Source organism: Sus scrofa, chromosome 14 (assembly GCF_054392235.1).
Source record: "Sus scrofa isolate SSC_HxYL_T2T_F1_AM1 chromosome 14, Sscrofa_HxYL_maternal_Yorkshire_Landrace_v2.0, whole genome shotgun sequence".
Classification (NCBI taxonomy): domain Eukaryota; kingdom Metazoa; phylum Chordata; class Mammalia; order Artiodactyla; family Suidae; genus Sus; species Sus scrofa.
This window is the reverse complement of record NC_139396.1, coordinates 69,608,104-69,634,627: the sequence shown is the minus strand read 5'-3', so window position 1 is coordinate 69,634,627 and position 26,524 is coordinate 69,608,104. Positions and strand designations below refer to the sequence as shown.

The 26,524-nt window shown below is 44.6% G+C and overlaps 2 protein-coding genes and 1 pseudogene across 26 annotated transcripts in view; 2 read left to right on the top strand and 1 right to left on the bottom strand.

Moving 5' to 3' along the window:
* Positions 1 to 7,500, top strand: part of PRR14L (proline rich 14 like) — a 66,174-nt gene extending 58,674 nt beyond the window's left edge. For all 20 annotated transcript variants that reach the window (XR_014825930.1, XR_014825933.1, XR_014825932.1 and 17 more), the window contains 2 exons: positions 1,052 to 1,123; positions 2,903 to 7,500. Coding sequence is in view for 13 of the 20 variants with exons in the window: in XM_084993710.1 (XP_084849836.1) it covers positions 1,052 to 1,123; positions 2,903 to 3,179 (349 nt within the window). In the remaining 7 variants the exon portion in view is untranslated. The remainder of the gene's footprint in view (positions 1 to 1,051; positions 1,124 to 2,902) is intronic.
* Positions 4,854 to 12,322, bottom strand: LOC110256845 (heterogeneous nuclear ribonucleoprotein A1-like; annotated as a pseudogene).
* A 5,370-nt stretch (positions 12,323 to 17,692) lies between these two features.
* Positions 17,693 to 26,524, top strand: part of PISD (phosphatidylserine decarboxylase) — a 38,349-nt gene continuing 29,517 nt past the window's right edge. For 3 of the 6 annotated variants that reach the window (XM_021071911.2, XM_084992729.1, XM_084992730.1), the window contains exons 1-2: positions 17,693 to 17,772; positions 25,868 to 25,947. In XM_021071911.2, coding sequence (XP_020927570.2) covers positions 17,702 to 17,772; positions 25,868 to 25,947 — 151 coding nt within the window. In that variant the 5' untranslated portion in view covers positions 17,693 to 17,701. The remainder of the gene's footprint in view (positions 17,773 to 25,867; positions 25,948 to 26,524) is intronic. The other 3 variants (XM_084992728.1, XM_021071913.2, NM_001185130.1) reach the window with 2 other exon arrangements.

The window sequence follows — 26,524 nt, the reverse complement described above, 5'->3', positions numbered from 1 at the left end:
CCAGTGGCTCCTAGGACATAAAAAGGGTGACAGCCAAGTATCACCGTCTAGAAGTCTTTCTTTCAGAAAACACAATCAACTATACTTTAATAAGAAAAAATATGTGCACCAAAAAAAAAAAGTTTCTGTTGTAGCTCAATAGTAATGAACCTGACTAGCATCCATGAGGACATGGGTTCGATCCCTGGCCTTACTTGGTGGGTTAAGGATCCAACGTTGCCATGAGCTGTGGTGTAGGTCACAGACATGTCTCAGATCCCGAGTTGCTGTGGCTATGGTATAGGCTAGCAGCTACAGTTCTGATTTGACCCCTGGCCTGGGAACTTCCATATGCTGAAGGTGCAGCCCTAAAAAAGACGAGAAAAGAAAAAAGAAAACCTGGAACACCTAATCTGATTATATGTCTGTATCTAATAATCAGTCCATAGGAAGTACTATAGTAATTTCTCATGTTTGGATCAGAGGAACAAGTTAAATGATGCCATCGGGATGTAGTTAAGAAGGTCTAGACTAGGAGAACCATAGACCAAGTGGCCTGGTTTCTTAAGTTAAAAAATTACAAAATAAAAAGGCAAAATAGAACACTACTAACATATAAACTAGGATAGTATTTATCAGATCTAGAAGTTCCAGGGACCTTGTATTGTTTGGGAGAAGAGTAAAAATATCAATGCACTTGGGTGTCTAAGTTATATATGCTCACTAAAATTCTTTCCAATTGCTAAGAGAACAGAATAGCGTATACTTTTCAACCCATGAAAGGAGGCTAAATTAATGAGAAGAAAAGGAACATTGAAGAAATAGGACAAAAAGAAGCTGTAATTTAAGATAATAGGTACAAATCAAGTTTTATCACTCCCTGTAAATATAACTGGAGTAAATTTCACAAAGGTGAAGATTGGCAGCCTGTAAAGGAAAATCCAATCCTCTTGTTCTCCTGAGATAATCTAAAGTCACAGGAAGGTTGAAAATAAAAGAATGGAAAGGCTAGAGCTGGGAAAAGAATCTTTTGTCTTTCTTAACAGAGCATGAATTTTTTTTCTCTTTTTAGGTTAAAGAAAAAGGAGTTTAGTTTAGAAGAAATATATACCAACAAGAATTATAAATCTCCTCCTGCAAACAGGTAGGTACATAAGTAGGAGACAGGAGGTTGGGAGGGCAGAGGGCTTCTGAAATGATCGATGTAAATCTGTCTCTCTCTCTCTCTTTTTTTTTTTTTTTTGCTTTTTTATGGCTGCACCTGCAACATATGAAAGTCTCCAGGCTAGGGGTTGAATCAGAGCTGCAGCTACCAGTCTACTCCACAGCCACAGCAACACCAGATCTAAGCAGTGTCATTGACCTACACCACAGCTCACAGCAGCACTGGACCCTTAACCTCCTGAGCGAGGCCAGAGATCGAACCTGCATCCTCATGGATACTAGTCAGGTTCTTAACCCACTGTGCCACAACAGAAACTCCATGTCTTTTTGCTTCAGAAAGGGTTTTATGTTCAGTTCTTCCAATATCCGGTCTTGAAAATAACTGGAATTAGTATTTTTAGTTCCTGGCATTTGAACTGGTGGTAGAGTGGGAACAAAATGTGTCAGGTTATTTTGCGTTTTAGTTTGTACTTGGATTTTTAGCAAATAAGCCACAGTCCTCAGGACTGATCATCACTGATCTTCAAATATGACTCCAAACCAAAAGCATTTCACGTGGCTACCTTTTGGTCTCAATTCAGCTTCAGTCATCGAACGTTTATTAAATTCCTGTCTTGTCCAGGATGTAGACAGAGAGTTCTATCTCACAAGATGAACATTTGCTCTAAGACATTTGTACAAGACTGTTCATTGCAGCATTGCTAAATAATAGGAAAGGATTGGAAACAACTTAAAGTATCCATTAATAGGGTTCTGCTTAAGTTCTGATCCATCCTAATAATGGGATATACTGCATAGCCTTTTTTTTTTTTTTTTTTTTTTTGTCTTTTGTCTTTTTTTAGGGCCACACCCGAAGCATATGGAGATTCCCAGGCTAGGGATCTAATCCAAGCTGTTGCTGCCAGCCATAGCCACAGCCACACCAGCGGTGCCAGACCTGAGCCGCGTCTGCGACCTACACCACAGCTCATGGCAATGCCAGATCCTTAATGCACTGAGCGAGGCCAGGGATCGAACCCACAACCTCATGGTTCCTAGTCAGATTCACTTCTGCTGAGCCACCACGGGAACTCCTACATAGCCATTTAAAAGAATGAATCAGATGCCTGTGTACCCAGTTGGGGCAATCTTAAAGGTTATTGATTGGTCAGAGAAGCACAGTACAAAAGACAGTGCAGGTAGTTTGCTGCCATTTGAGTGAGGGAAAAACCAAAGTGTTGGGTAGATGCCATGGGTCAGCGAACTACAGACCAGATTCAGCCAGCAACCCATTTCCTTCTCTTTGTCCTTCCTTCCTCCCTCCTTTCCTTTCTTCCTTGCCTGTGAAGTAAGAATGGTTTCTATGCTTTTAAAGGATTGTTTAAAACACCAAAAAGAATATGTAGCAGGGACCTTTGTGGCTTGTTAATTTTAATATAATATGTTTACCATCTGGCCCTCTGCACAAAAGCGTGGCCTCTGATGCTCTGTGTGTACATATGGGCATCTGGACATTGAATGACTGGGAGGGCGCACCAAGCTTGATTACTGGTGTTGCGCATGGGGGTGGGAGGTCTCTTACTTTTGTTCTTTACCCCTCTGTCCAATTTTAATTTTTTCACTGTATGCTCTAATACATATTCCTATCTCTCGTGTGTGTATGTCAAAAAAATATGCAGGCAGAGGAAATAGCTGCGTCAGGAGCTGTTAAGCCTCAGCAGCCACTGACTGGAAGGACTGGTGGCCACATGTTGGTGATTATTCTGTGCTTCACCCTTAGGTGTTTAGAGACCATCTTTGAGGAACCTAAGGAACGGAATGGAACGCTTATCTCAATCAGCCAACAGAAGAGGAAGCGAGTTCTGGAATTCCAGGATTTCACAGTCCCACGGAAGAGGCGGGCTCGTGGTAAGGTCAAGGTGGCAGGCAGCTTTACCCGGGCCCAGAAGGCGGCGCTGCAGAGTCGAGAGCTGGATGCTCTTCTGCTGCAGAAACTAATGGAACTGGAGACCTTCTTTGCCAAGGAAGAGGAGCAGGAGCAATCGTCTGGTTGTTGAGAAGCTCTTCAGATTGGGGGTTTGATTTTAGACTTTCCAGGCCTCCTTGGAAGAGGTTGCCTAACTTTGCCCTACCGCCCAAACCACTCAAAATGCAGTCTGTGGGTTTTTACCTATTTCAAGGTGCAGCCTTTTTAGGAACTGGTGAAGGAAGGTCCTCTAACTTGTACTGCTGAGAATAGAACCTCAGGAATGCTCCCTTTCTCCTGGAAATGGTCCTGAATGATGTCGGCCTCTTCCCCCCACTCTGCCATCCACGGAGGAGGACACAACGTCCCTTCAGTAACACTAGGATTCCAAGGACTCACAACATTTGCACGTCCATGTGAAAGTTCCACGTTTACAGTGGTGCTAGACCAAGATTATTTAGAGACGTCGTGGCCTAGGGAGTGGACCTGGCAAGCTGTCCTGCGTGGTCTCACCAGCTCATTTCAGTGGTTGAGGAAAGATGAGCTGTTGTGTTTTCTAATCCTTTGAGTCTGTCCAGAAACAGGTGTGTGTGTGTGCGTGTGTGTGTGTGGCTTCTTCCCATCATTTCCTCCCCTCTGTGACTGGGTCACTAGTGCCAGAGGAGCCCGTCCAGGCCCCATTCAAAGTAAGTTGCACTTTTTAATGTTGTGGTGTTATTTTCATTTTTTAATTTCCTTTTTTTTTTTAATTGCTGCATGTTTGGAGCCTTTAAATGTGATTTTAAAACAATATTTTTAAGACATTAAGGAGAAAGACAATACATGTCTTCAGAACCCACAATAGGCATTTACCCCAGCATGTCTGTGTGTGCTGTGGGATGGCCAAGAGCCACTTTCCCAGTCCTGCCTTCAAGTGGCTCCCTCCCCACCTCTGACCCCTAGTGTGACTCATTAGATGGAGCCCTTTTCTCATCTGGGTTCTCTTCCTAGCCCACTAAGTAGGTGTATTTATTTTAATGATGGAAGTAAGAACAGGTTTCTCTCCCAGTCATTTAAAAAGTGCAAAGGTGGGGTGTGGTCTTAATGGGTTTTATCTGTAGTGGTGGCCCTTGACAGAGGTGGGCATGACAGCCCTGGTGGTGATGGAGGTGGACCCAGAGCGTTCGCAGCTGCCAGAGCAGCCTGTTCCAGTGTGGGGGTGGGGGGACGCTGGGCCAGGGTCCAGGGTTCTGGCCCAGCAATGTGTTCTTTTTTTTTTTTTTTTTGTCTTTTTGCCATTTTTCTTGGGCCGCTCCCGCGGCATATGGAGGTTCCCAGGCTAGGGGTTGAATCGGAGCTGTAGCCACCGGCCTACACCAGAGCCATAGCAACGCGGGATCCGAGCCGCGTCTGCAACCTACACCACAGCTCACGGCAACGCTGGATCGTTAACCCACTGAATAAGGGCAGGGACCAAACCCGCAACCTCATGGTTCCTAGTCGGATTCATTAACCACTGCACCATGACGGGAACTCCAGCAATGTGTTCTTGAGACTGGATCACAAAGTTCTTGGCCAGCCCTCTGAGGGCACCTCACTATACCCGGGCTCCTATGTCAGACCTGCTGGAAGTTGTGTAGAAGGCCAGACCATTCACTGAGTTTCCCCATTTGTGCCTGTGGGAGTCTGTGGGCAGAAAGATGGGAAGGATGCTGTGAGTTGGCATGCCTGGAGCTTTCATTCCTCCCCACTCTCAGCCTGTGTGCCCTCGCCCTGCCTGCCCTCTTCACCTTCCTGGTGTTTTATCTTGTGCGCTGTCCCCAAATAAGAGTGCAGAGACTTCACGTTCCTTGGCTGGTGAGTGGGATGCGAAGCCCAGCTTTGGGACACTGGTCACCTCTCCCATCCTCCTAGGAGCCACTGCAGCAGGCAGAGACATTTTTGAGTCAGTCTGTCAGAGGAGTGAGCAAGTGCCGTTCTAGAGTGTCCCCTGGGTTCCTTTTGTTCCCCTGTTTGTCAGAGGGTTGGGGGATGGGGTGGGGTGGGGGTCTCTATGTGCCTTTCCTTTGCAGGTTGACAGTCTGCCACACCGGGGCAGAAAAGCTGACAGTGCAAGAAAAAGTGCCATGTCTGTCTTGTAGGCCCACTGCCTCAGACACAGCATTTAGTAAGGGAAGTCCACACCTGGTCATCGTGGAGGCCTCTATGGCCACAGCCACGTAGCATTAGAGGAGAGCCACATTTCTACACCAGCTCTAAATGATGCTGCCATTGCATCCACGCTATTCAGACTGTATAGATTCGGCCTGTTTCACCTTGATACCACTCCCTTCCTGGGACAGGGTCCTTAGACATGAATGGCTGGCTTTTTGCTTATGGGAGTGGAATGAATTTGTGCCCTTTTACAAACATCTCTAGGGAGCTCCTGCCTGAAGCTTGCAGACTCCCAATGAATCAGCAGAGCCCTGTTTGCCAGCTCCATCGCCAGTGTAGATGTGGCATTAACGTGGAAAACCTTGTTATCCTGCAGAGTAAAGTTGAGGCGGGCGCAGCTGTGGTATCACCAACATTTTGGCAATGCAGTTCAGGTTTGCCCCATTGCAGGCATGGCAAAGGAGGGCCAGGAGTGGTGATTTGGAACATTGGCATCTGGAAAGGGAAGCTTGGAGGAAGCGGAGGCCTGGGTTTCTTCCTTGTCCTGGGGAGTGTAGGAGAAAGCTCCTCTGAGGCCAGCCTTCTCCCTGTAAGTCTTCATCTGCCTCTGGCTACAGCCCTTCCTCCAGAGTTAAGAAGGGGCCCCTGCTGCAAACTTGAAGTTGCTACATCAGGTTCTAGTCCTGCTCAACCACACCTGTCTTAAGTCCACTTATCACCGGCCTAGCTAGCTGTAGCGCCGTCTGTGGACCTGGAAACCGAGCTGCTGCCTACCTCGGGAGACAGCTGCTGGGCTGCCGCCTGCCTAGAGCTACAGCAAGTCTGCGTCTGGGGTGGGAGTTGGTATAATTTCCGAGTATGGGAGCTTCCCACCTCAAGTGGTAGGGAGTTGTGGTTAACTGTAACTTCTTCAGTGCTTACTCTCAACTCCAGAGATTAAGTGTTTTAACATGGGAAAGAGAGGAGAAATCTCAGGTCAATCAGGGTTCTGCCTGTCGGCTTTTCACTGAAACTTTGAACCATGGTTTTTTTCCATCTGTCAGTTTTTATATTTGCCTCCTCATCCATTCCCACCTTCCCCTTCCTCCTTGTGTCTTTTGGTTTCCATTTCCACTTCATTTCTCTCTTAGTTTAAATGTACCTCATCATTTGTTAAAGCAGATTATGTCCCCCTTTTCTTACTGACCTTACTCTAAGAGCTGCAGCTGGGGGGAGGTACAGTGGAGAGACGTGTAGCGTTTGCCTTACCTGGAGCCTGAAGAGCTCAGAAACTTATGCTGTGAATCCCAAAACGCAGCGCTCCTCCAAGAGCTGTGAAAATCATGATACTTTGTCACAATTTTGCCTGAGAAGGTCTTTTGCGCAGGCGCCAGAGCCAACCTGAGGTAAATTCCAGGTCCCACCCTCTGGGCTTCCCCCTGGGGCTCATTCCCAGCCCACTGGCCTAGAGTAACACAGTGCGTGCTGAGCTGGGCAGCTGGTCCCAGGCTGGTGTGGCCTAATGGGGCACAGAGCCGGTGCTCCACATCCAGGCTGGGATCTCATCTCACAATCAATACTGTGTACGTTAAGATCCGCGAAAGACCAACTTTTAGGCCAAGGTACTTTTCTCCCATTCCCTGGGGGGAGAGTGTGCAGTTGGTGCTTTCTTTAATTCCCTCGTTGTGTTTTGCTTCTGTTGGCTTCGCCCCCGGGATCATGGAAAGGGCCTCCGAAGCACCACACTGGGGCTGGCTATATCCCAGGTCAAAGGAACTGGCGGAGGTGTGGAGTGTCCTCTCCCAGATTCAAGCAAGGGGAGGGCTCCTGACCACAACTGAACTTACTATATAAAAAACTGGCTGGGGAGGAAGGCTTAATTCTACTAAAATCAAAGTTAATACCACCATCTTGCCACAAATTGAGCCGCAAGGGCTATATATTTTGACTATGAAGGGAGCACCCCCGAGTAGCCCATCTAGCACAGCGCACTCTCAGATCAGGTGCCTGTTCATTGTGTGTCTTCACGAGCCCCTCTCTGGTGCTGAATTGGATTTTACTTCTTGGTGAGAAGCCTCAGCACCTCCTTGGGCTGGTCTGGGCCAGTAAATAGCTGCCTGAAGTGTTTATATTTTATCATGGTCAATAGTTCAGTGAAATGTGTACATTTTTGGTAACATGGGCATACATAATGCCCCTGCAATTCCTTTTCTGTTTGGTAGTTTGTGACTCTAAAATTCCCACTGTTATGTGTGTTAATTTATGAAAATAAAAAAAAAAATTGGGGGGGACCTTTCAAATAACTCTCAAGGCTGTTATTTTATTCTCACGGCTTCGTAATAAGTTAACATTTTATCTGTAAGATCGCGAAGTTGTTTTTTTGTTTTTTGTTTTTTGGTTTTTTTTTTTTTTTTTTTTTTTTTGTCTTTTTGCTATTTCTTTGGGCCGCTCCCGCGGCATATGGAGGTTCCCAGGCTAGGGGTCTAATCAGAGCTGTAGCCACTGGCCTACGCCAGAGCCACAGCTCACAGCAACGCCAGATCGTTAACCCACTGAGCAAGGGCAGGGACCGAACCCGCAACCTCATGGTTCCTAGTCGGATTCGTTAACCACTGCGCCACGACGGGAACTCCAGCGAAGTTGTTTTTTTAATAGTCATTCCGAAGTTATCTATCACAAGCTTTATCCCTTTCATAGTGGTACCATTCCTGAGGACTGTCTTGAGCTCAGAACGTGTGTAGAATTCCACCTTTAGGGGCCCTTTTGAGCCTGTAGTGGAGCTTTTTAAATTTTCTTAGAGATGACAGATCATCTCTTGTGAGGGAATCTGGTATTTGGAAACAGCCAAGACTCATCCAGATTCAAGTCACAGCCAATTAAGTTGGGTAGTACTGCGAGCAAGTACTTTAGTGTGACTTAAAAAAAATTTTTTTTTCTAATTTTTATGGCCACACCTGCAGCATATGGAAATTCCTGTGCCAGGGGTTGAATCAAAACTGCAGCTTCTGGCCTACATCACCCCCCAGCAGCACTGGGTCCGAGCTGCATCTGTGACCTGTGCCCCCAGCTTGCAGCAGTGCCAGAGCCTTAGCCCACTGAGTGAGGCCAGGGATCAAACAGTCCTCATGGGTACTAGGTGGGTTTGTTACCACTGAGCCACAATGGGAACTCCCCTAGTGTGATTTTTTTTTTTTTTTTTTTTTTTTTTTTTTTTTTTGTCTTTTTGTCTTTTTGCTATTTCTTTGGGCCGCTCCCGCGGCATATGGAGGTTCCCAGGCTAGGGGTCCAATCGGAGCTGTAGCCACCGGCCTATGCCAGAGCCACAGCAACGCGGGATCCGAGCCACGTCTGCAACCTACACCACAGCTCACGGCAACACCGGATCGTTAACCCACTGAGCAAGGGCAGGGACCGAACCCGCAACCTCATGGTTCCTAGTTGGATTCGTTAACCACTGCGCCACGACGGGAACTCCTCCAAACCCGCATCTTCATGGATACTAGTCGGATTCGTTTCTGCTGTGCCACAACAGGAAATTCTATTTTTAGGTTCTTTGTATACATTTATTCAGCATCATGATCAGACTATTACATTTAGCAATCAATACCATGGATGCCCAAAAAGATTTATATTAAAACACTTCGTTGGAATGCTTTACACTTAAACACAGAACAGAAACTAAACTGTTATACAATTAGTCACAAATACAGTCCTCACATTTTTTTTACCCATTTACATAATATTGTCTAAAACATGTTTTCTTTGTAGCCACTGTCCCTGCCACCTCTGGCTGAGTTCACAGATCTGTTGCAACCTGTATCTTTCCTGTCACTCTTCTAGCTCTCCTCTCTTGGCAATAATTTAAAAAATTCTGGAGTTCCCTGTGGTGCAGTAGGTTGAGGATTTGGCATTGTCACTGCGGAAGCTCAGGTCATTCCTGTAGCGAAGGTTCAATCCCTAGCCCAGGCACTTCTACATGCCACAGGTTCAGCTAAGGTGAAAAGAAAAATGTGTCATTGGCATACTTACTGCTGGAACTGCCATAGCCACCCTGATGTCATGTTTTGGCAAAGTACTGGCTTCCAACACTGCAGGGGCCAGAACTTCTGTCTCCAAAGTTTCCTCTTTTCATGGGTCCAGAATTTGAAGGTTGATCATTATAACTGCCAAAATCATCCACACTTCTGCCATCTCCAAAACGGCCAGAACTTCTGTCTCCAAAGTTTCCTCTTTTCATGGGTCCAGAATTTGAAGGTTGATCATTATAACTGCCAAAATCATCCACACTTCTGCCATCTCCAAAACGGCTAAATCATTACCAAATCCCTCCCTACTGTCGTTGTATCCACCACCAGCGTCACCTCAACCACTGAAGTTTTCCTCAACACCAAAGTTGTCATTCCCACCAAAATCACCTCCACAAGCACCACCAAAGTTTCCAAAACCACTTTGCGCTCTGGCTGGCTGAAGCACTGGCCATTTCTTATAGGGCTTTCCTTTCTTCTCCCTGGTGGTCCTTCACAGTATAGTATTTCTAGTTTGTGGAGTCAGTCATAAAAGGTCACAAAGGCAAAGCCTTTTCTTATCAGTTATGATTTCAGTCACTTCGGTTCTCCCACACTGTCCAAAATAATCTCATGGGTGATGTTCCTCGATGTCATCTTTAATGCCACCACCAGAAATCTTTTTCACAGTGAAATGGGCACCCAGTCCTTGAAAGTCTCCTCTGGAGACAGCCTTCTTTGGTTCTACAACTCTTCCATCCATCTGATGTGGCCTTGCATTCCCGGCTGCACCTACTTTTTCCACGGTGACGTATGTGAGAAACCCAGAGCCCCGAGAGCATTTGGTGGCCAGATCTCTCACCACCACCTGGGCCATGAGTGTTCTGCATGGCTCAAAATCCATCCTCAGGCTTTTCCATGAAGAGCTTCTGCAGCTGCTCCAGCTCTTTGGGAGACTGACTTAGACATAGTAGCAGAAGGGGAGACTGAACAGTGCTTACTCTCCAGCACCCATGGGCAGAAAGGATTTGTGTGTGTGTATGTATGTGTATATATATATATATACACAAGTCCCATACTTAGCATGTACTCTTTAGCATTTTCGTTACTTCAGTCAACATTTTTTGAGATTTTCTCAAGTGGATGTACAGAGAAGTGGGTCTTGTCTTTTCATTGCTATAGAGTAGATCATCATAGAAAGATAGTTGGGAAATGTCTCCACCAGTAAGGACTTGGAGAGACATTTCAGTCCATTGGAAGAGACCTGGAATTGTCTGGAGACCTCTGTATCAGGAAAGCAAAGGTCAAATTGGGTTCTTTAGAAAAGGACTTTCCAATTAAGTATAATGAACATAAGCACATAATTACAGCAAAAATGTCAAAGTCTTGGTATCTCCTCTTGGCCTCAGAAGAAAAAGAATCTTAGAAGTAGGAGGCTAGGAGCTCCCGTTGTGGCGCAGTGGTTAACGAATCCGACTAGGAACCATGAGGTTGCGGGTTCGGTCCCTGCCCTTGCTCAGTGGGTTAACGATCCGGCGTTGCCGTGAGCTGTGGTGTAGGTCGCAGACGAGGCTCGGATCCCACGTTGCTGTGGCTCTGGCGTAGGCCGGTGGCTACAGCTCCAATTCAACCCCTAGCCTGGGAACCTCCATATGCCACGGGAGCGGCCCAAGAAATAGCAACAACAACAACAACAAAAGACAAAAAGACAAAAAAAAAAAAAAAAAAAAGAAGTAGGAGGCTTACATTATTCTCATTTGGCAAATTGCCTCATTTCCCTGTGATGTTCCAGGTGGGTATGATGAGATAAGTGATACATTTGTCAACTCCAAAACTCAGGAAACTTTTCTTTCTTTTTTTTTTTTTTTTTTTTGCTTTTAGAGCCGCACTTGTGGCATATGGAGGTTCCCAGCCTAGGGGTTGGATTGGAGCTACAGCTGCCAACCTATACCATAGCCACAGAAATGCCAGATCCTGTAACCCACTGAGCAAGTCCAAGGATCAAACCCACATCTTCATGGATACTAGTCGGGTTCATAACCGCTGAACCACAACGGGAACTACCGAGCAAGATTTTTTAAATTATACATTTTTAAGGAATTCCTGGAGTTCATGTTGTGACTCAGCCGGTTAAGAGCCCCACTAGTATCCATGAGGATACAGGTTCAATCCCTAGCTTCACTCAGTGGGCTAGGGATCCAGTGTTGGCACAAGCTGCAGCATAGGTCACAGATGTGACCTGAGTCCTGCGTTGCTGTGGCTGTGGCATAGGCATCAACTGCAGCTTCTATCTGACCCCTGGCCCAGGAACTTCTGTACTCAGTAGGTGTGTCCATAAAAAGAAAAAAGAAACTGTCTAGAATATATAAAGAAATCTTACAACTCAATAATAATGAGACAGATAACCCAATTCAAAAATAGGCAAAGTATCTAAATATTTCTCTAAGGAAGATGTGCAAATGACCAATGGGCACATGAAAAGTTTCTCAGCATCATTGGTCATCAGAGAAATGCAAATCAAAACCACCGTGAAATATCACTTCACACCCATTAGGTTGGGTATGATGATAGTAATTTTTTTTTTTTTTTTTTTTTTTTTTTTGCCACCCTACAGCATACGGAGTTCCCAGTCCAGGGATCAGATCAAAACTGTAGTTGCAATGCCAGATCCTTTAACCAACTGCTCTGGGCTGGAGATTGAACCTGCATCCTGGTGCTGTAGAGATGCCATCGATCCTGATGTGCCACATCAGGAACTCCTGATAGTAATTTTGAAAGGACAGAAAATAACAAGTGTTGGTGAGGATGTGGAGAAATTGAAAAATTCATACTCTGCTGATGGGAATGTAAAATGGTGCTGCCACTTTGGAAAACCATGTGTCAATTCCTCAAACAAACTGTACAACCCAGCTATTCCACTCCAAGGTATATACACAAGAGAAGTGAAACTGTTAAGTCCCTACAATGAACTGTATATGAATGTCTATAGCAACATTTTTCATAATTGCTAAAAGGTAGAAATGACCCATATGTCTACAGTTATGAATGGGTAAAGAAATGTGATATACCATACGCTGGAATACCATTCAGTCATAAAAAGGAAGAAGTACTGAGACATGTTACAAAAGCCAGTTACAAAAGTCTACATATTGGGAGTTCCTATTGTGGCTCAGTGGTAACGAACCTGACTTGGATGCATTAGGTTGCAGGTTTGATCCCTGACCTCAGTGGGTTAAGGACCTGGAGTTGCCTTGAGCTGTGGTGGCAGTCATGACTTGGATCAGGCCAGCAGGTGTAGCTCTGATTCAACCCCTAGTCTAGGAACTTCCATATGCTATTTTAATTAAAAAAATAAATTAAAAATTTTAAAAGTCTACATATTATATAAAATGCTGAATAGGGAAATCTATACAGGCAGAAAGTAGAATCATTGTTTAGGACTGAGGTGAAAATGGGTGATGACAGGATGGCTAAAGGGTATGGAGTTTCTTTTGAGGGTGATGAAAATATTCTATAATTCATTCTGGTGATGTTTGCAACAATATCTGTAAATATACTAAAAACCATTGTATTGTACACCTAAAGTGGGTCAGTTGTAGTAGTTCCCTGATGACTCAGTGGGCTAAGGGTCTGGCATTATCACTGCTATGGTGTGGGTTCAGTCCCTGGACCAGGAACTTCCACATGCCATGGGCATGGCCAAATAAATAAGATAAAATAAAATGGGTCAATTTATTGTATGTGAATTATATCTCAGTAAAGTTGTTTTTAAAAAGAACATTAAGGTAAATCACCACATTAACATAATTAAGGAGAGAGAAAACAACATATGCTCATCCTAATACATGCCGAAACATACTTTTGATACAACTCACTTATAAAAATTTTTGTAGTGTACAAATAAAAGGGAATTTTTTTTTTTTTTGTCTTTTTGCTATTCCTTTGGGCCGCTCCCGCGGCATATGGAGGTACCCAGGCTAGGGGTTGAATCGGAGCTGTGGCCACTGGCCAACGCCAGAGCCATAGCAAGCAGGATCTGAGCCGTGTCTGCAACCTACACCACAGCTCACAGCAACGCCGGATCATTAACCCACTGAGCAAGGGCAGGGACCAAACCCGCAACCTCATGGTTCCTAGTCGGATTCATTAACCACTGCGCCACGACGGGAACTCCAGGGAAATTTTTTAATCAGATAAAGGATATCTGCTATAAATACCTATAAATTTCTATCAGGCTCAGATAGAAATACTAAAAAAACTTAAAATGACAAATATAATTTTTTTTTTTTTTTTTTTTGCTTTTTTAGGGCCCACACTCACGGCACATGGAGGTTCCCACGCTAGGGGTTGAATCTGAGCTGTAGCCGCTGGCCTACACCACAGCCACAGCAACGCAGGATCTGAGCTGCATCTGTGACCTACACCACAGCTCATGGCAATGCCAGATCCTTAACCCATTGAGCAAGGCCAGGGACCGAACCTGTGTCCTTATGGATGCTAGTTAGATTCGTTAACCACTGAGCCATGACGGGAATTCCAACAAATATCAAATATTAAAAAAAAATTGGGGACCAGGGAACTCCAAAAAATGTATTTCTGAATTCCAGCAACAAATAGAATGAAAAAATTTTAACAGATTTATTGAGAAATAGTTCACATACCATACAGTTAATTTTAGAGCATTTTCATCATCCGCAAAAGAAATCCCATACCATTTAGTTATCATCCCCCTCATTCCCTCTTTCTCAGCCCTAGATAACTACTAATCTGCTTTCTGTCTCTGTAGATTTCTCTGTTCTGAATGTTTCATATGAATGGAGTTACACATACATAGTTTTTTGTGACTGGTTCCTTTCACTTAGTATGTTTTCAAAGTTAATCAATGCTGTATCAGGTATAGCTACATTTTACAGAACTTAATCATCATTCCAAAGAGAAACTCTGTACCCATCCCTCATTCCCTGTCCTCCCAGTCTCTGGTAACCTTTATTCTAATTTTTTTGTGTTTATGAACTTACCTGTTCTAGGCACTTCATATAAATGGAATTAAACAATATGTTTTTGTGTCTGGCTAATTTTTATGTACCATAATGTTTTCAAAGTTTATTCCTATTTTGGCATGTATCAGTACTTCACTCCTTTTTAGACCTGAATAATGTTGTATTATATGGACGTGTCACATTTTGTTTATTACTCATCTACTCAACCACACCTGCAGTATATGGAAATTCCTGGGCCAGGGATGGAATCTAAGCCACATCTGCCATAGCTATGGCAAAGCCAGATCCTTACTTAACCCACTGTGCAGGATTGGGGATCAAGCCAGCACCACCCCAGAGACAAGCTTCATCATTAACCCACTGTGCCACAGCCAGAACTCCTATTCTACCACTTTTTGGCTATTGTGAATAATGTTGCTATGAACAATGGAGTACAAGTTTCTCTCTGAGTCTCTGCTTTTAATTCTTTTAACTTATACCTCGAGGTGAAATTGTGGGATCATATGACAAGTCTATGCTTAACTTTTTGTGTAACCACCAAATTGTTTTGCACAGCAGCTGCACTATTTTACATTTGTACCATCAATGCACAAGGGTTCCTATTTTTCCAAATCCTTACCAACACTTATTCTTTTTTTTTTTTATTATAGCCATCCTAATGAGTGTGAAGTTGAATTGTCGTGATTTTGACATGTATTTCCCTGATGACTATTCATGCTGAGCATCTTTTAGTGGTTATTTGTATATATTCTTTGGAGAAATATCTCTTCAAGTCCTTTGTTTTGTTTTGTTTTGGTTTTGTTTTTTTTGGGTCTTTTTAGGGCCGAACCCGCTGCATATGGAAGTTCTCAGGCCAGGAGCTGAATTGGAGCTGCAGCTGCCGGCCTATGCCACATCAACACCAGATCCAAGCCATGTCTATAACCTACACCACAGCTCACTGCAACACTGGATCCTTAACCCAATGAGTGAGGCCAGGGATTGAACCTGTGTCCTTGTCGATATTAGTAGTGTTCTTAACCCACTGAGCCACAACAGGAACTCCCCTTTGCCTCTTTTTGAATTGGGTTATTTGTGTTTTTGTTGTTGAGTTTTAGGAATTCTTTATATATTCTGGATACTAGACTTATCAGATATTTGATTTTTAAATATCTTCTGTTCTGTGGATTGTCTTTTCAGTTTATTGACAGTGTCCTTTGATGCATAAAACTTTAAAAATTTTGATGAAATCCAATTTATCTTTTGTTATTGTTGCCTGTGCTTTTGGTGTAAAATCCAAGAAATCATTGCTGAATTCAATGTCATGAAAATTGCCCTTATTTTTTCTTTTATGAGTTTTTAGTTTTAGTCCTTAGTTTTAAGTCTTTGATCAATTTTGAGTTCATTTTTGTATATGATGTAAAGTTTCATTTCTTTTTTTGCATGTGAATATTGTTTTCCCAAGGGCACTTTTTTTTTTTTTTTTTTTTTTTTTTTTTTTTTTTGGTCTTTTCAGGGCCACACCCGCAGCACATGGAAATTCCCAGGCTAGGGGTCTAATCGGAGCTACAGCTTCCAGCCTACACCGGAGCCACAGCAACGCCAGATCTGAGCCACATCTGCAAACTACACTACAGCTCACGGCAACACCGGATCGTTAACCCACTGAGCGAGGCCAGGGATCGAACCTGCAACCTCATGGTTCCTAGTTGGATTCATTTCCACTGCATCACGACAGTAACTTCTTTTTTTTTTTTTTTTTTTGTCTTTTTGTTGTTGTTGTTGTTGCTATTTCTTGGGGCCGCTCCCGCGGCATATGGAGGTTCCCAGGCTAGGGGTCCAATCAGAGCTGTAGCCGCTGGCCTACGCCAGAGCCACAGCAACGCGGGATCCGAGCCGCGTCTGCAACCTACACCACAGCTCACGGCAATGCCGGATCGTTAACCCACTGAGCAAGGGCAGGGACCGAACCCTCAACCTCATGGTTCCTAGTCGGATTCGTTAACCACTGCACCACGACGGGAACTCCACGACAGTAACTTCTAACTTTTGAAAACCATAGATGGAAGTGTCTCCTCTCCAGTGGGAAACCTGATGTCTCTGTTAGGCTTCCTGTAGGGCTGGTTATGCCCCAGTTAAGCTTAAATAACCTCACAGAAAAAACTGCAGACACTAGGCAACATAGCCCTTCTCCCATGTCAAATGTCTGGTGAAAACAAGTGTTATTAGTAGCTCAGGGGAGGGGAAAATGGAGCTATGATTCCTTAAGTTTGGGGACTCATGTTCAGCCAGATTCCAGGCAAAGGGCTTGAAAGGAAAAATGGGAGTTCCCGTCGTGGCGCAGTGGTTAACGAATCCGACTAGGAACCATGAGGTTGAGGGTTCGGTCCCTGCCCTTGCTCAGTGGGTTAACGATCCGGTGTTGCCGTGAGCTGTGGTGTAGGTTGCAGACTCGTCTCTGATTCTGCGATGCTGTGGCTCTGGCGTAGGCTGGCAGCTACAGCTCCAATTCGACCCCTAGCCTGGGAACCTCCACATGCCGCAGGAGCGGCCCAAGAAATGGCAAAAAGACAAAATAAATAAAAGGAAAAATGTTTAGATCATGGGTTTTGGAGATGTATGCTCGGGAGTTCCCTGGTGGCTCAGCAGGTTAAGGACCTGGAGTTTTCACTGCTGTGGCACGGGTTTAATCCCTAGATTGGGAGCTTCTGCCTGCTGAAAGATGCAGCCATAAAGAGAAAAATGTGTTCAAATTTTAGCTTTTTTCCTTTATAGCTGTGTGCCCTTCAGCATTCTAATGATTAGCTTTCCTGAGCTCCAATTTCTCTGTCTTTAAAATAGGAAAAAATTCTCAGGGCTAGCTCCTGGTCTCTAGTCTCTGCCTATCAAAAAAAAAAAAAAAAAAAAAAAAAAGATGCTGCTGAAAACTATTCTCCCTTAAGCCTGAAGATCAGGAATCTTTGCTGGAGCTTGCGGCATCACACCAAACACCTTGTTTGACAACTAATTGCATTTCCAGGTGATGCAAGACCTCTGGTCTCTGGTCTGACTGATAGCACAGCTATGGGAGTTCAGAATGAGACACCATGCACGCAAAGTGATCAGCACAGTGCCTTGGCACTTAGGAAGCGCTCAGTCAATGGCAGCTGAGTTGTGCATGCTCTCAGTTTCTCCATCTGTAAAATGAGCGAATTAGCTCAACTGATCCATTCTCCGGCCTTGGGTGAGTCAGATTTTCCGGGCACATGCGGAAACGCACGTCAGAGGGATGGAGGAGGACTGACAACGCTGCGCCCAGATTCAGGTTTAGCACCATAGGAACAGAAACCGGCCCCACCAGTCCAATCCCCTCGGCAGGTGCCGGAAGCACCAGGCTGATTTACCAGGAGCAGCCGGGGGAGGGGCTTAACCCGCAACACCCGCGTTCTTCACTGGCCTGGTGAGTTTGAGGCTTTTGACGTCACACGCGTGCGCCTCGTGTGTAAAGGGGGGGCGTGTCCCTCAAAGAAGGAGACAAGATGGCGGCGTCCGTGAGGCTGGGTGCTTTGAGGTTGCTGCACGGTGTCACGCCTTGGCGGAGCAGGTACAGGTGCTTGGGGAAACTGCCTTAGGGCTCGGGGTGGCCCAGGCCGAACTGGGGTCTCTATCGCGGGCTCGCCCTGAGGATAGTTCGATTGGAGAGAGAGCCACTCACCTTCACCTCGAGCTCGGGAGCAGGTGCGACTGCCGCCGCCGCTTAGGGCGGACCAAGTTTAGAGGGTGGCCTAAGTGTTTTCTCTTTGCTCTTTCACAAGGGAAAAAAACAAAAATATAAACAAAAAGCTCCTCCCAAACAGGATGAAATGGGCTGTGTGCCTGCCACTAGAACCGAGGTAAGTCTGGACGCCTCTTAGGGATTCCTGTTGCTGGGAGCGAAGGCCTGATTTGGTAATAGCCCTGGACTGGGCGTCGGGCGGCTTTCATTCGGATTCTTCGTCTCTGAAGCGAAGGGGTTGGATTTGGTAACCTCAGAATAGTTCGTGAGGGAATTGGGGCCTTAGTTGCTCTGGTGACTTCCGACTCTTAGGTTTTTAGAGGGGTCATCTAAATCCAGTTCTTAATTTTTGGAGTTGGCGAAATCGAGGCACTGAGAGAGGGAGTTGCTCAGTTTCACCCAGCTAGTTAGTCAGGAGCTGAGCCGGGACCCCTGCACGGGTACCTCTCTTCCAACGCAAAGACCTTTCCCTCAGGCTGCCCCCTGTGAGCTCTTTAATTACTCGAAATAACTTGGGAACATTTAGACTTTCGGAAAATGAAAGCTATGGTAGCTATGATTCAGAGCTTGCTGCTTGATGTCATTTCAAAGAGCTAAGATACTTTTGTGTTTCAGGCAGGCTTCATTTTGTCAGCTTTGACCAAAGTTTGTGCTCTAATTTTGCGAAGTAAGGACACTGGATTTGGACTGAGAGGGAACAGAAACTGCCATTGCCCTAGCTATGAAACCTTCACTTCTTCATTATTAACTATTCAGAAATGGTGTAGCTCTCTTGCGGGGGCACTCTGCACTGTGATGGTAATGGTAACTGTTTAGGATGTGGACTGGAGGGTCTCAAGTTTCAATGTTAGTACCAGGTGTGGTGTTTATGAGTCAGCCATGAAATCATCTGAACTGTGTCATAAGTTGGAAAGACTAAATAATGACACTATTGGGAGTTTTCATGGTGGCGCAGCAGAAGTGAATCTGACTAGTATGGTTCAATCTCTGGCCTTGCTCTGTGGGTTAAGGATCCATGGTTGTCGTGAGCTGTGGTGTAGGTACTCGGCTTGGATCCCGAGTTGCTGTGGCTTAGGCCAGCAGCTGTAGCTCCAATTTGACCCCTGGCCTGGTAAGCCTGGGAACTTCCATATGCCTCGGGTGCAGCCCTTAAAAAAAAAAAAAAAGACACCCCTAAAAAATACATATGTTTAATGATGGTGAGGAGGATGTACTTCACTCACTGTCACTAAAAAAGGCAAGGAAAAAAAGTCATACTTTAGTACCAGTGTAGGTAGTTAAGACTGGATTTAGCTGCAGTGGGTGGAAGAGTTAAGGATTTGGTACAATTACAACTCTTAATTTTCAAAGGAATTATTTATCAAGATGTTATATTGAGATGCAGAAAACCCCAAAAGATAACATTTTCATGATTTTTTTAGTAAAGCCTGTCTGTGAGACATACATTTGAAAGCCTCATATTGCAGGGAAGTTTTTCGGTAACTAAGTGGTATATAACAGGTGATAGAACAAAAAGTAATTATGGGTGATAATTTAGGGCCATATTTTCCAGACTTGTTTGATTTTTAAAAAAAATGAGATGGGTGATTCCCATGTGGTTAAGGATCTGTCATTGCCCCAGCAATTACAACTGAGGCACAGTGTGGATCCCTGTCCTGGGAGTTTCCACATGCCATGGGTGTGGCCAAAAAAATACATACAAATTTAAAAATGAGGTGGATGTTTATTAGAAAAAGAGATTCCTGGATATACCTCACCCTGCTACCAAATTCAGATTCAGTAAGATGTAGATTGGGTCTCTGGCAACTGTATTGTTTACAGGTGCCTTGGATGGTTCTGAGGTTCAGGCAGGTGTGGAAATAGTACCCAGGGAGTGGTTGCCTGTGCAAGACTTTCCTTCGGGAATATTTATGACATCTCTACCATTCCCAGCTGCAATGCCAGAGGTTGGGGGGAAAAGAGAGGAATTAAAAGATATGTCAAGGGAGTTCCCTTCGTGGTGCAGCAGAAACGAATCTGACTAGAATTCATGAGGATGTGGGTTTGATCCCTGGCCACGCTCAGGTGGTCGAGGATCCAGCGTTGCCGTGAGCTGTATAGTGTGTGTAGGTTGCAGATGTGGCTTGGATCCCACTGTTGTGGCTGTGGTATAGGCCAGCAGCTGTAGCTCCAGTTCAACGCCTAGCCTGGGAACTTCCATATACTGTGGGGTATGTCCCTAAAAAAGCAAAAAAAAAAATATATATATATATATATATATATATTGAAACAGACATTGTATTTAAAGAACTTTACAGTTTAGTAGAAGAGAGAGGAAACACTACTAAATACTCTAATACAAGATAGAACGTGAAATAAGGCCTTCAAGAGGTCTGCCTGTTCATTTTCAGGGGAACCTTCACAGCTCTAGAAAGCAGGAGAGTGTGGCATAAATTAACACATTGTAAATCAGCTGTGCTTCTGTTAAAAAAAAAAAAAAGCAGAAGAGACATAAGGACTATAGCTAAAGTGTTACCATGAGGGGTGATTTTAAAAATACAGTTGTGACAGTATGGGCACAGACAGTTGATGTGGCCATCCCTGTGTGCCAGCTATCAACTGTTTTGCTCTTAATAATATTAATATGTAACTAGGTGCCTAGGCTTAAGGTTTTATGTGTTTGTCTCACTCAATTCTAGTGAGGTAGGTTCTGTTTTTACAGCTGGAGAAACTGGGGCTTAGAATTAGTTGAGATGCCTTAAGCTGATAGGTGTCAGGATGGAGATTTGAGCCATGCAGTCAGACTTGAGTACTTAATTGTGGGCTTTCATTGCCTCCCTGCAGGATGCCCACGTGAGTTCACTATGTAGAAGGGACCTGTGATTGAACCTAGCCATTTCTCTGGAGCTTAATCCCACTGTTGAAGACAGACAGACCCCTGCATTCATGGAGGAGTACAGACAGTAAATAAATAAGAGAATGTATAGAAGATCTGTTCATTTCAGGTGGTGAGAAGTGCTACGAAGGAAAATACAAGAAGGAGTTTCCCTCATGGCTTAGTGATTAACGAACCCAACTAGTATTCATGAGAACACAGGTTTGATCCCTGGCCTTGCTCAGTGGGTTAAGGATCCGGCATTGCCATGACCTGTGGTATGGGTTGTAGATGTGGCTCAGATGCTGAGTTGCTATGGCTGTGGCATAGGCCAGCAGCTGTAACTCCCATTCGACCCCTAGCCTGGGAATTTCCATATGCCACGGTGGGGCCCTAAAAAGCAGAAAAGAAAGAAAGAAAGAAAAATTTAGAAAGGTAATTCAGGGGTTAGACAGTGCTCCAGAGGGGCAGCTCTTGGGCTTAGAGTCAAGAGAAACCACCGAGGAGGAAGCATTTGAGCAGAGAATTACATGAGGAAGGAGTGAGCCACTTGCAGGGACATGCCCACTGGCAAACAGCATATGCAAAGGTGTGGATGGGGCAGAGGTGTGGGTGTGCAAGGAGTCAGGGAGGATAAATGAGGAGAGAGGAAGCAGCAGGATGTCTGAGAGCTCAGTGAGCACCGCTCATGTAGGGGCTGGCCTTATTTTCTGTTTTGAGAAGGTCACTTTGGCTGTTCTATGGTGAATAGGACATAGAGGCCAAGCAGGGAGAACAGGCCATTGCAGTCATGTGGTGAGAGATCCCGTGGCTTGGGCTAGAGTGAGAGTGGTGGTGGAGAAGAAAAATAGGCCATTAAGGGTAGATCTTGAAGGTAGAGCCTTCGTGCCTTATCAGTGGATCGAACGTGGATAATGAGAAAGAAAGTACTTAAAAAGAAGTCCTAGGGTTTTGACCTGTTCAGCTCGGTGAGTGGTGGTGCCTTTTTTTCTGAGATGGTGTTTTAATTCTAGCAATGCTGCTACAGTAACAGGTAAAGTCCACTATCTTAGGGACTTAACACAGTAAAAGTTTATATCTCGATCATGTGAAGTCCCAACAGGTACTCTGGATGGACAGTGCAGCAGAGATTTGAGGAACATCTGTCATCTCTAACATGGCTTCCCAAAGTCTGGATGTTTGGGGGAAAAGGGGACAGTGTGGGAAGCCTGAATGGTTCTTACATTGGTTAGAAATCAGTTTGATGGCCATACCCTACTGCAAGAGAGGCTGGGAAATGTAGTCTGTTGGGTAGAGGAAGTAGGTTTGGTAAACATCTGGCTAGTCTCTGCCACAGATAGACAACTCTGGGGTTGGAGCAGGTGGAAGGAGAGCGAGGGAGGGTCAGGAATTCAGTTTGGGACAAACTTAGTTTGAAATAATATTGGGTAGCCAGTTGGAAATGTGATCTGGAGGTCTCTGAAGGAGCATTGGGGAATCCTCAGTATCTAGCTATTTAAAGGACATCTCTAGAGAGAGAGTCATAAATATAAAAGAGGTCTGAACCCTGGGCATGGCAGCAGGTGGAAGTTAGGAAGAGACTAGAGAGGTAGGAAGAAAATCAGGGTCCTAGAAGCTAAATGTGTTGCAAGGAGAAAGTGTGAATGAAGGCAGTCAAAAGAGAAAAACTTCAGTTATAAAATATATAAGTCCCAGGGATGTAATATGGTGACTAGTTACTAATATTGTATTGCATATTTGACAGTTGCTAAAAGAGTAGGTCTTTCTCATCACAAGAAAAAAATTGTGTAACTATGTATGGTAAGGGATGTTAACTAGATTATTGTGATCCTTTCACAATATATATAGATAGGGAATAATGTACACCTGAAACTAATGTAATGTTACATGTTTTTAGACTTCAATGGAATAAAAGGAGGAGGAAGGGATCACTAGAAGCACATGCTGCTGAGAAGTCAAATAACATGAGGTCTAAGAAATGAGCTGTGGGATTGGCAGCATGGAAATGGTGACCTTGCAAGAGGTGACCTGGTAGAAACGGAAGCCTGGTTGAGTGGGATTAAGAGAGAGGAAGGCGAGGAAATGATGACAATGAATGTAGCCCTTTTTTTTTTTTTTCCTTTTTATGACCATACCTGTGGCATATGGAAGTTCCTGGGCCAGGGGTTGAATTGGAGCTGCAGCTGCCTGCCTACACCACAGCCACTGGGACACTGGATCTGAGCTGCGTCTGCATCCTATGTTGTAGCTCTTGGCAACACCAGATCCTTAACCCACTAAGTGAGGCTGGGGATTGAACCCACATCCTCACAGAGACCAAGTCTTGTCCCCAACCTGCAGAGCCACAAAGGGAACTCCAAACATAGTTCTGTTTAGGAACCTTCACTGGGTTGGACGGTATTTGTGTAAGATCAGAGGAAGTACAACATTTATACAAGGATAGAAGTGATTCAGGAATGAAAGACAAAATATGTAATGGGGCATTTGCCTGGCACTGTTGCAGGAGGTGGGGATACAGCAGTGGATGAGACACCTCTTGGGAAGATCCATATGCAGAACCAGCCACCTGGGAAGTTTTCTTTGTGGCTCAGTGGAAATGAATCTGACTAGCATCCATGAGGATGCAGGTTTGATCCCTGGCCTCGATCAGTGGGTTAAGGATACAGCGTTGCCGTGAGCTGTGGTGTAGGCTGCAAATGAGGCTCAGATCTGGTGTTGCTGTGGCTGTGGCGTAGGCCAGCAGCTATAGCTCCAGTTAGAACCCCTAGCCTGGGAATCTCTGTATGCGGCAGGTACGGCCCAAAAAAAGAACCAGCCACCTGAGTACTGTCCTTTGGGTTATGGTAAAAACGAGTTATTTCCCACCTGTACCTCCCCCAATCCATACCCCTTCCCCCAAAAAAGCCTTATTCAACAGACTGCAAACATTCTTTCAGCAGCAGTTCTGGAAGACACAATGCAGCAGTGTACACAACACAATATAGCCTTGAGTCCGATTTTATACCTCTTGTTCTCATTGCACTTGGAAAGCAGGGTTTTAGGCATTTAGCTTTTGTAGTGGGAGTATCCAGTATAAGAGATAAACATTGTTCCCTGCTGAAAGAACACTGACATGCCACAACACATCCTCCTTTGTGTTAACACTTGTCCATCCATCTGGCCTTAGAGGGGGTGGTGATTTTCAAGGTCCCAGGCTTATTCTCCATACAAACCTTGCTTGCCTGTAGGAGAATTAGAGTTGTCATGTTAGCACCATGCTATGAGAGTGTTTTTAAGTCAAGGAAATTTCATGAGAAAAAAATTAAGGTGTTTATTTATTTATTTATTTGTCTTTTTTTTTTTTTTTTTTTTGCCATTTCTAGGGCCGCTCCCACGGCATATGGAGGTTCTCAGGCTAGGGGTTGGATCGGAGTTGTAGCCACTGGCCTACGCCAGAGCCACAGCAACACGGGATCCGAGCCGAGTCTGCAACCACACAGCTCACGGCAACGCCGGGTCCTTAACCCACTGAGCAAGGCCAGGGATTGAACCCACAACCTCATGGTTCCTAGTCGGATTTGTTAACCACTAAGCCACGACGGGAACTCCAGGACTAACTTTTAAGTTTAAAATTTCAGCCACATTATTAGGTTCTTTTTTTTCTTTCTTTCTTTTTTTTTTTTTTGTCTTTTGTCTTTTTAGGGTCGCACCTACGGCATATGGAGGTTTCCAGGCTAGGGGGTCTAATCAGAGCTGTAGCCACCAGCCTACACCACAGCCACTGCAACATGGGATCCGAGCTGTGTCTGCAGCCTACACCACAGCTCATGGCTATGCCAGATCCTTAACCCACTGAAGGATGCCAAGGCTCGAACCTGTGTCCTCATGGGTACTGGTTGGGCTCATTAACCACTCACCCATGACGGACCCACCTCCTATTAGGTTCTTTAATAAGTAGGGATTAGAGGTTACGAGGTTGTGTACAGCTCTTCTTTTGTGGTGATGAAACATATGGCTTTGTGTAAATGCTGGCTTTACTGTTGATTATGATCTTATACTTAATTAAGAAAAAAGTAACTTTTTATTGTGAAATGGTTTTAGACTTGGAGAAAAGTTATAAAAATAGTACTGAGAGGGTTTCCCTGGTGGCCAAGTGGTTAATGATTTGGTGTTGTCACTGCTATGGGTCAGGTCACTACTATAGCTCAGGTTTGAGGCCTGGCATGAGAATGTCCACATTCCACAGGTGTGGCCAAAAATTAAAAAAAATTCCATATAATTCCCAAATATCCTGTACTCTAATTTTGCATATGTCAGCTATATTTGGTTTATCATCCTCTCTCCCTTCCTCTTCCTTCCTTCTCTCTTTGTGAGAGAGAGAGAGAGAGAATTTTTTTCTGAAGCTCTTATTTGTTTTTTTCTCCCCTTTTTTGGCTGCTCTGCAACATACGGAGTTTCCGGGCCAGGTATCAGATCCTGACCTAAGCTGTAGCTGCAGCAACACTAGATCCTTAACCCACTGTGCTGGGCTGGGGATTGAACCCACATCCCAGTGCTCCCAAAACACCACCAATCCCATTGTCCCAGAGTGGGAGCTCTTTCTGAATTTCTTGATGCCCCTTTACTTTTAAATATTTGAGCCCTTTTCCCATAAGGATATTTTCTTACATAACCCACAATTCAGTGGTCAAAACGAGGAAATTAACATAAATAAAATACTGTTATTGAACCTCTAGATTATATTCGTATTTTGGCAGTTGATCCACTAATTTCTTTTTATTAAAAAAAAAATGTTTATTTGGAGTTCCCATCGTGGCTCAGTGGTTAACAAATCCGACTAGGAACCATGAGGTTGCGGGTTCAATCCCTGGCCTTGCTCAGTGGGTTAACAATCTGGCGTTGCTGTGAGCTGTGGTGTAGGTTGCAGACATGGCTTAGATCCCGTGTTGCTGTGGCTCTGGCTTAGGCCAGTGGCTACAGCTCCAATTAGACCCGTAGCCTGTGAATCTCCATATGCTGTGGGTGCAGCCCTAGAAAAGACCAAAAAAAAAAAAAAAACCACGCAAAGTTTATTGGCCTATTTTTGCTTGATTATAGGCGTCCTCACTGTGAAGACATTGCCCTGAGCCATCTCCTACAGTCCTTAAGGAAGCTGCCTTTCAGAACCTTTTCTACAAGTAAGTAGCAGTTAGAGGCAATGCCAGCCTCTCTGTGCTTCAGTTTGCTTGTCTGTAAATTGGGGTAAACACAGCACCTATTTCCTAGGATTACTGTAGGAATTAGAAGAAATTGTACCTGTGAAGTGCTTTGAGTACCTGACATGTAGTTACCATTGAAACATTAGCTGCTATTGTCTCATTGTTTTTACTGGCTGCATAGTATTCCACTATAGGACTGTACTGTTTGGTGTTGGACATTTAAGTTGCTTCTAATCTTTCTATTACACCCAGTTCTATAGTAACATATCTTTGTATATCCTCAGGATGAATTTGTAGGTTCTAGGTAGAATTGCTGGATCAAAAGATTTGTTTATTTTTTTTTCATTTTATGGCTACTCCCTTGGCATATGTAAGTTCCTAGGCCAAGGGGTGAATCAGAGCTGTAGCTGCCTACCTATGCCATAACCACAGCAATGCTGGATCCTTAACCCACTGGGTGGGGCCAGGGATCAAACTTGCATCCTCACAGAGATCATGTTGGGTTCTTAACCTGCTGAGCCATAGCAGGAACTTCAGGTTTATGTATTTTTAAACA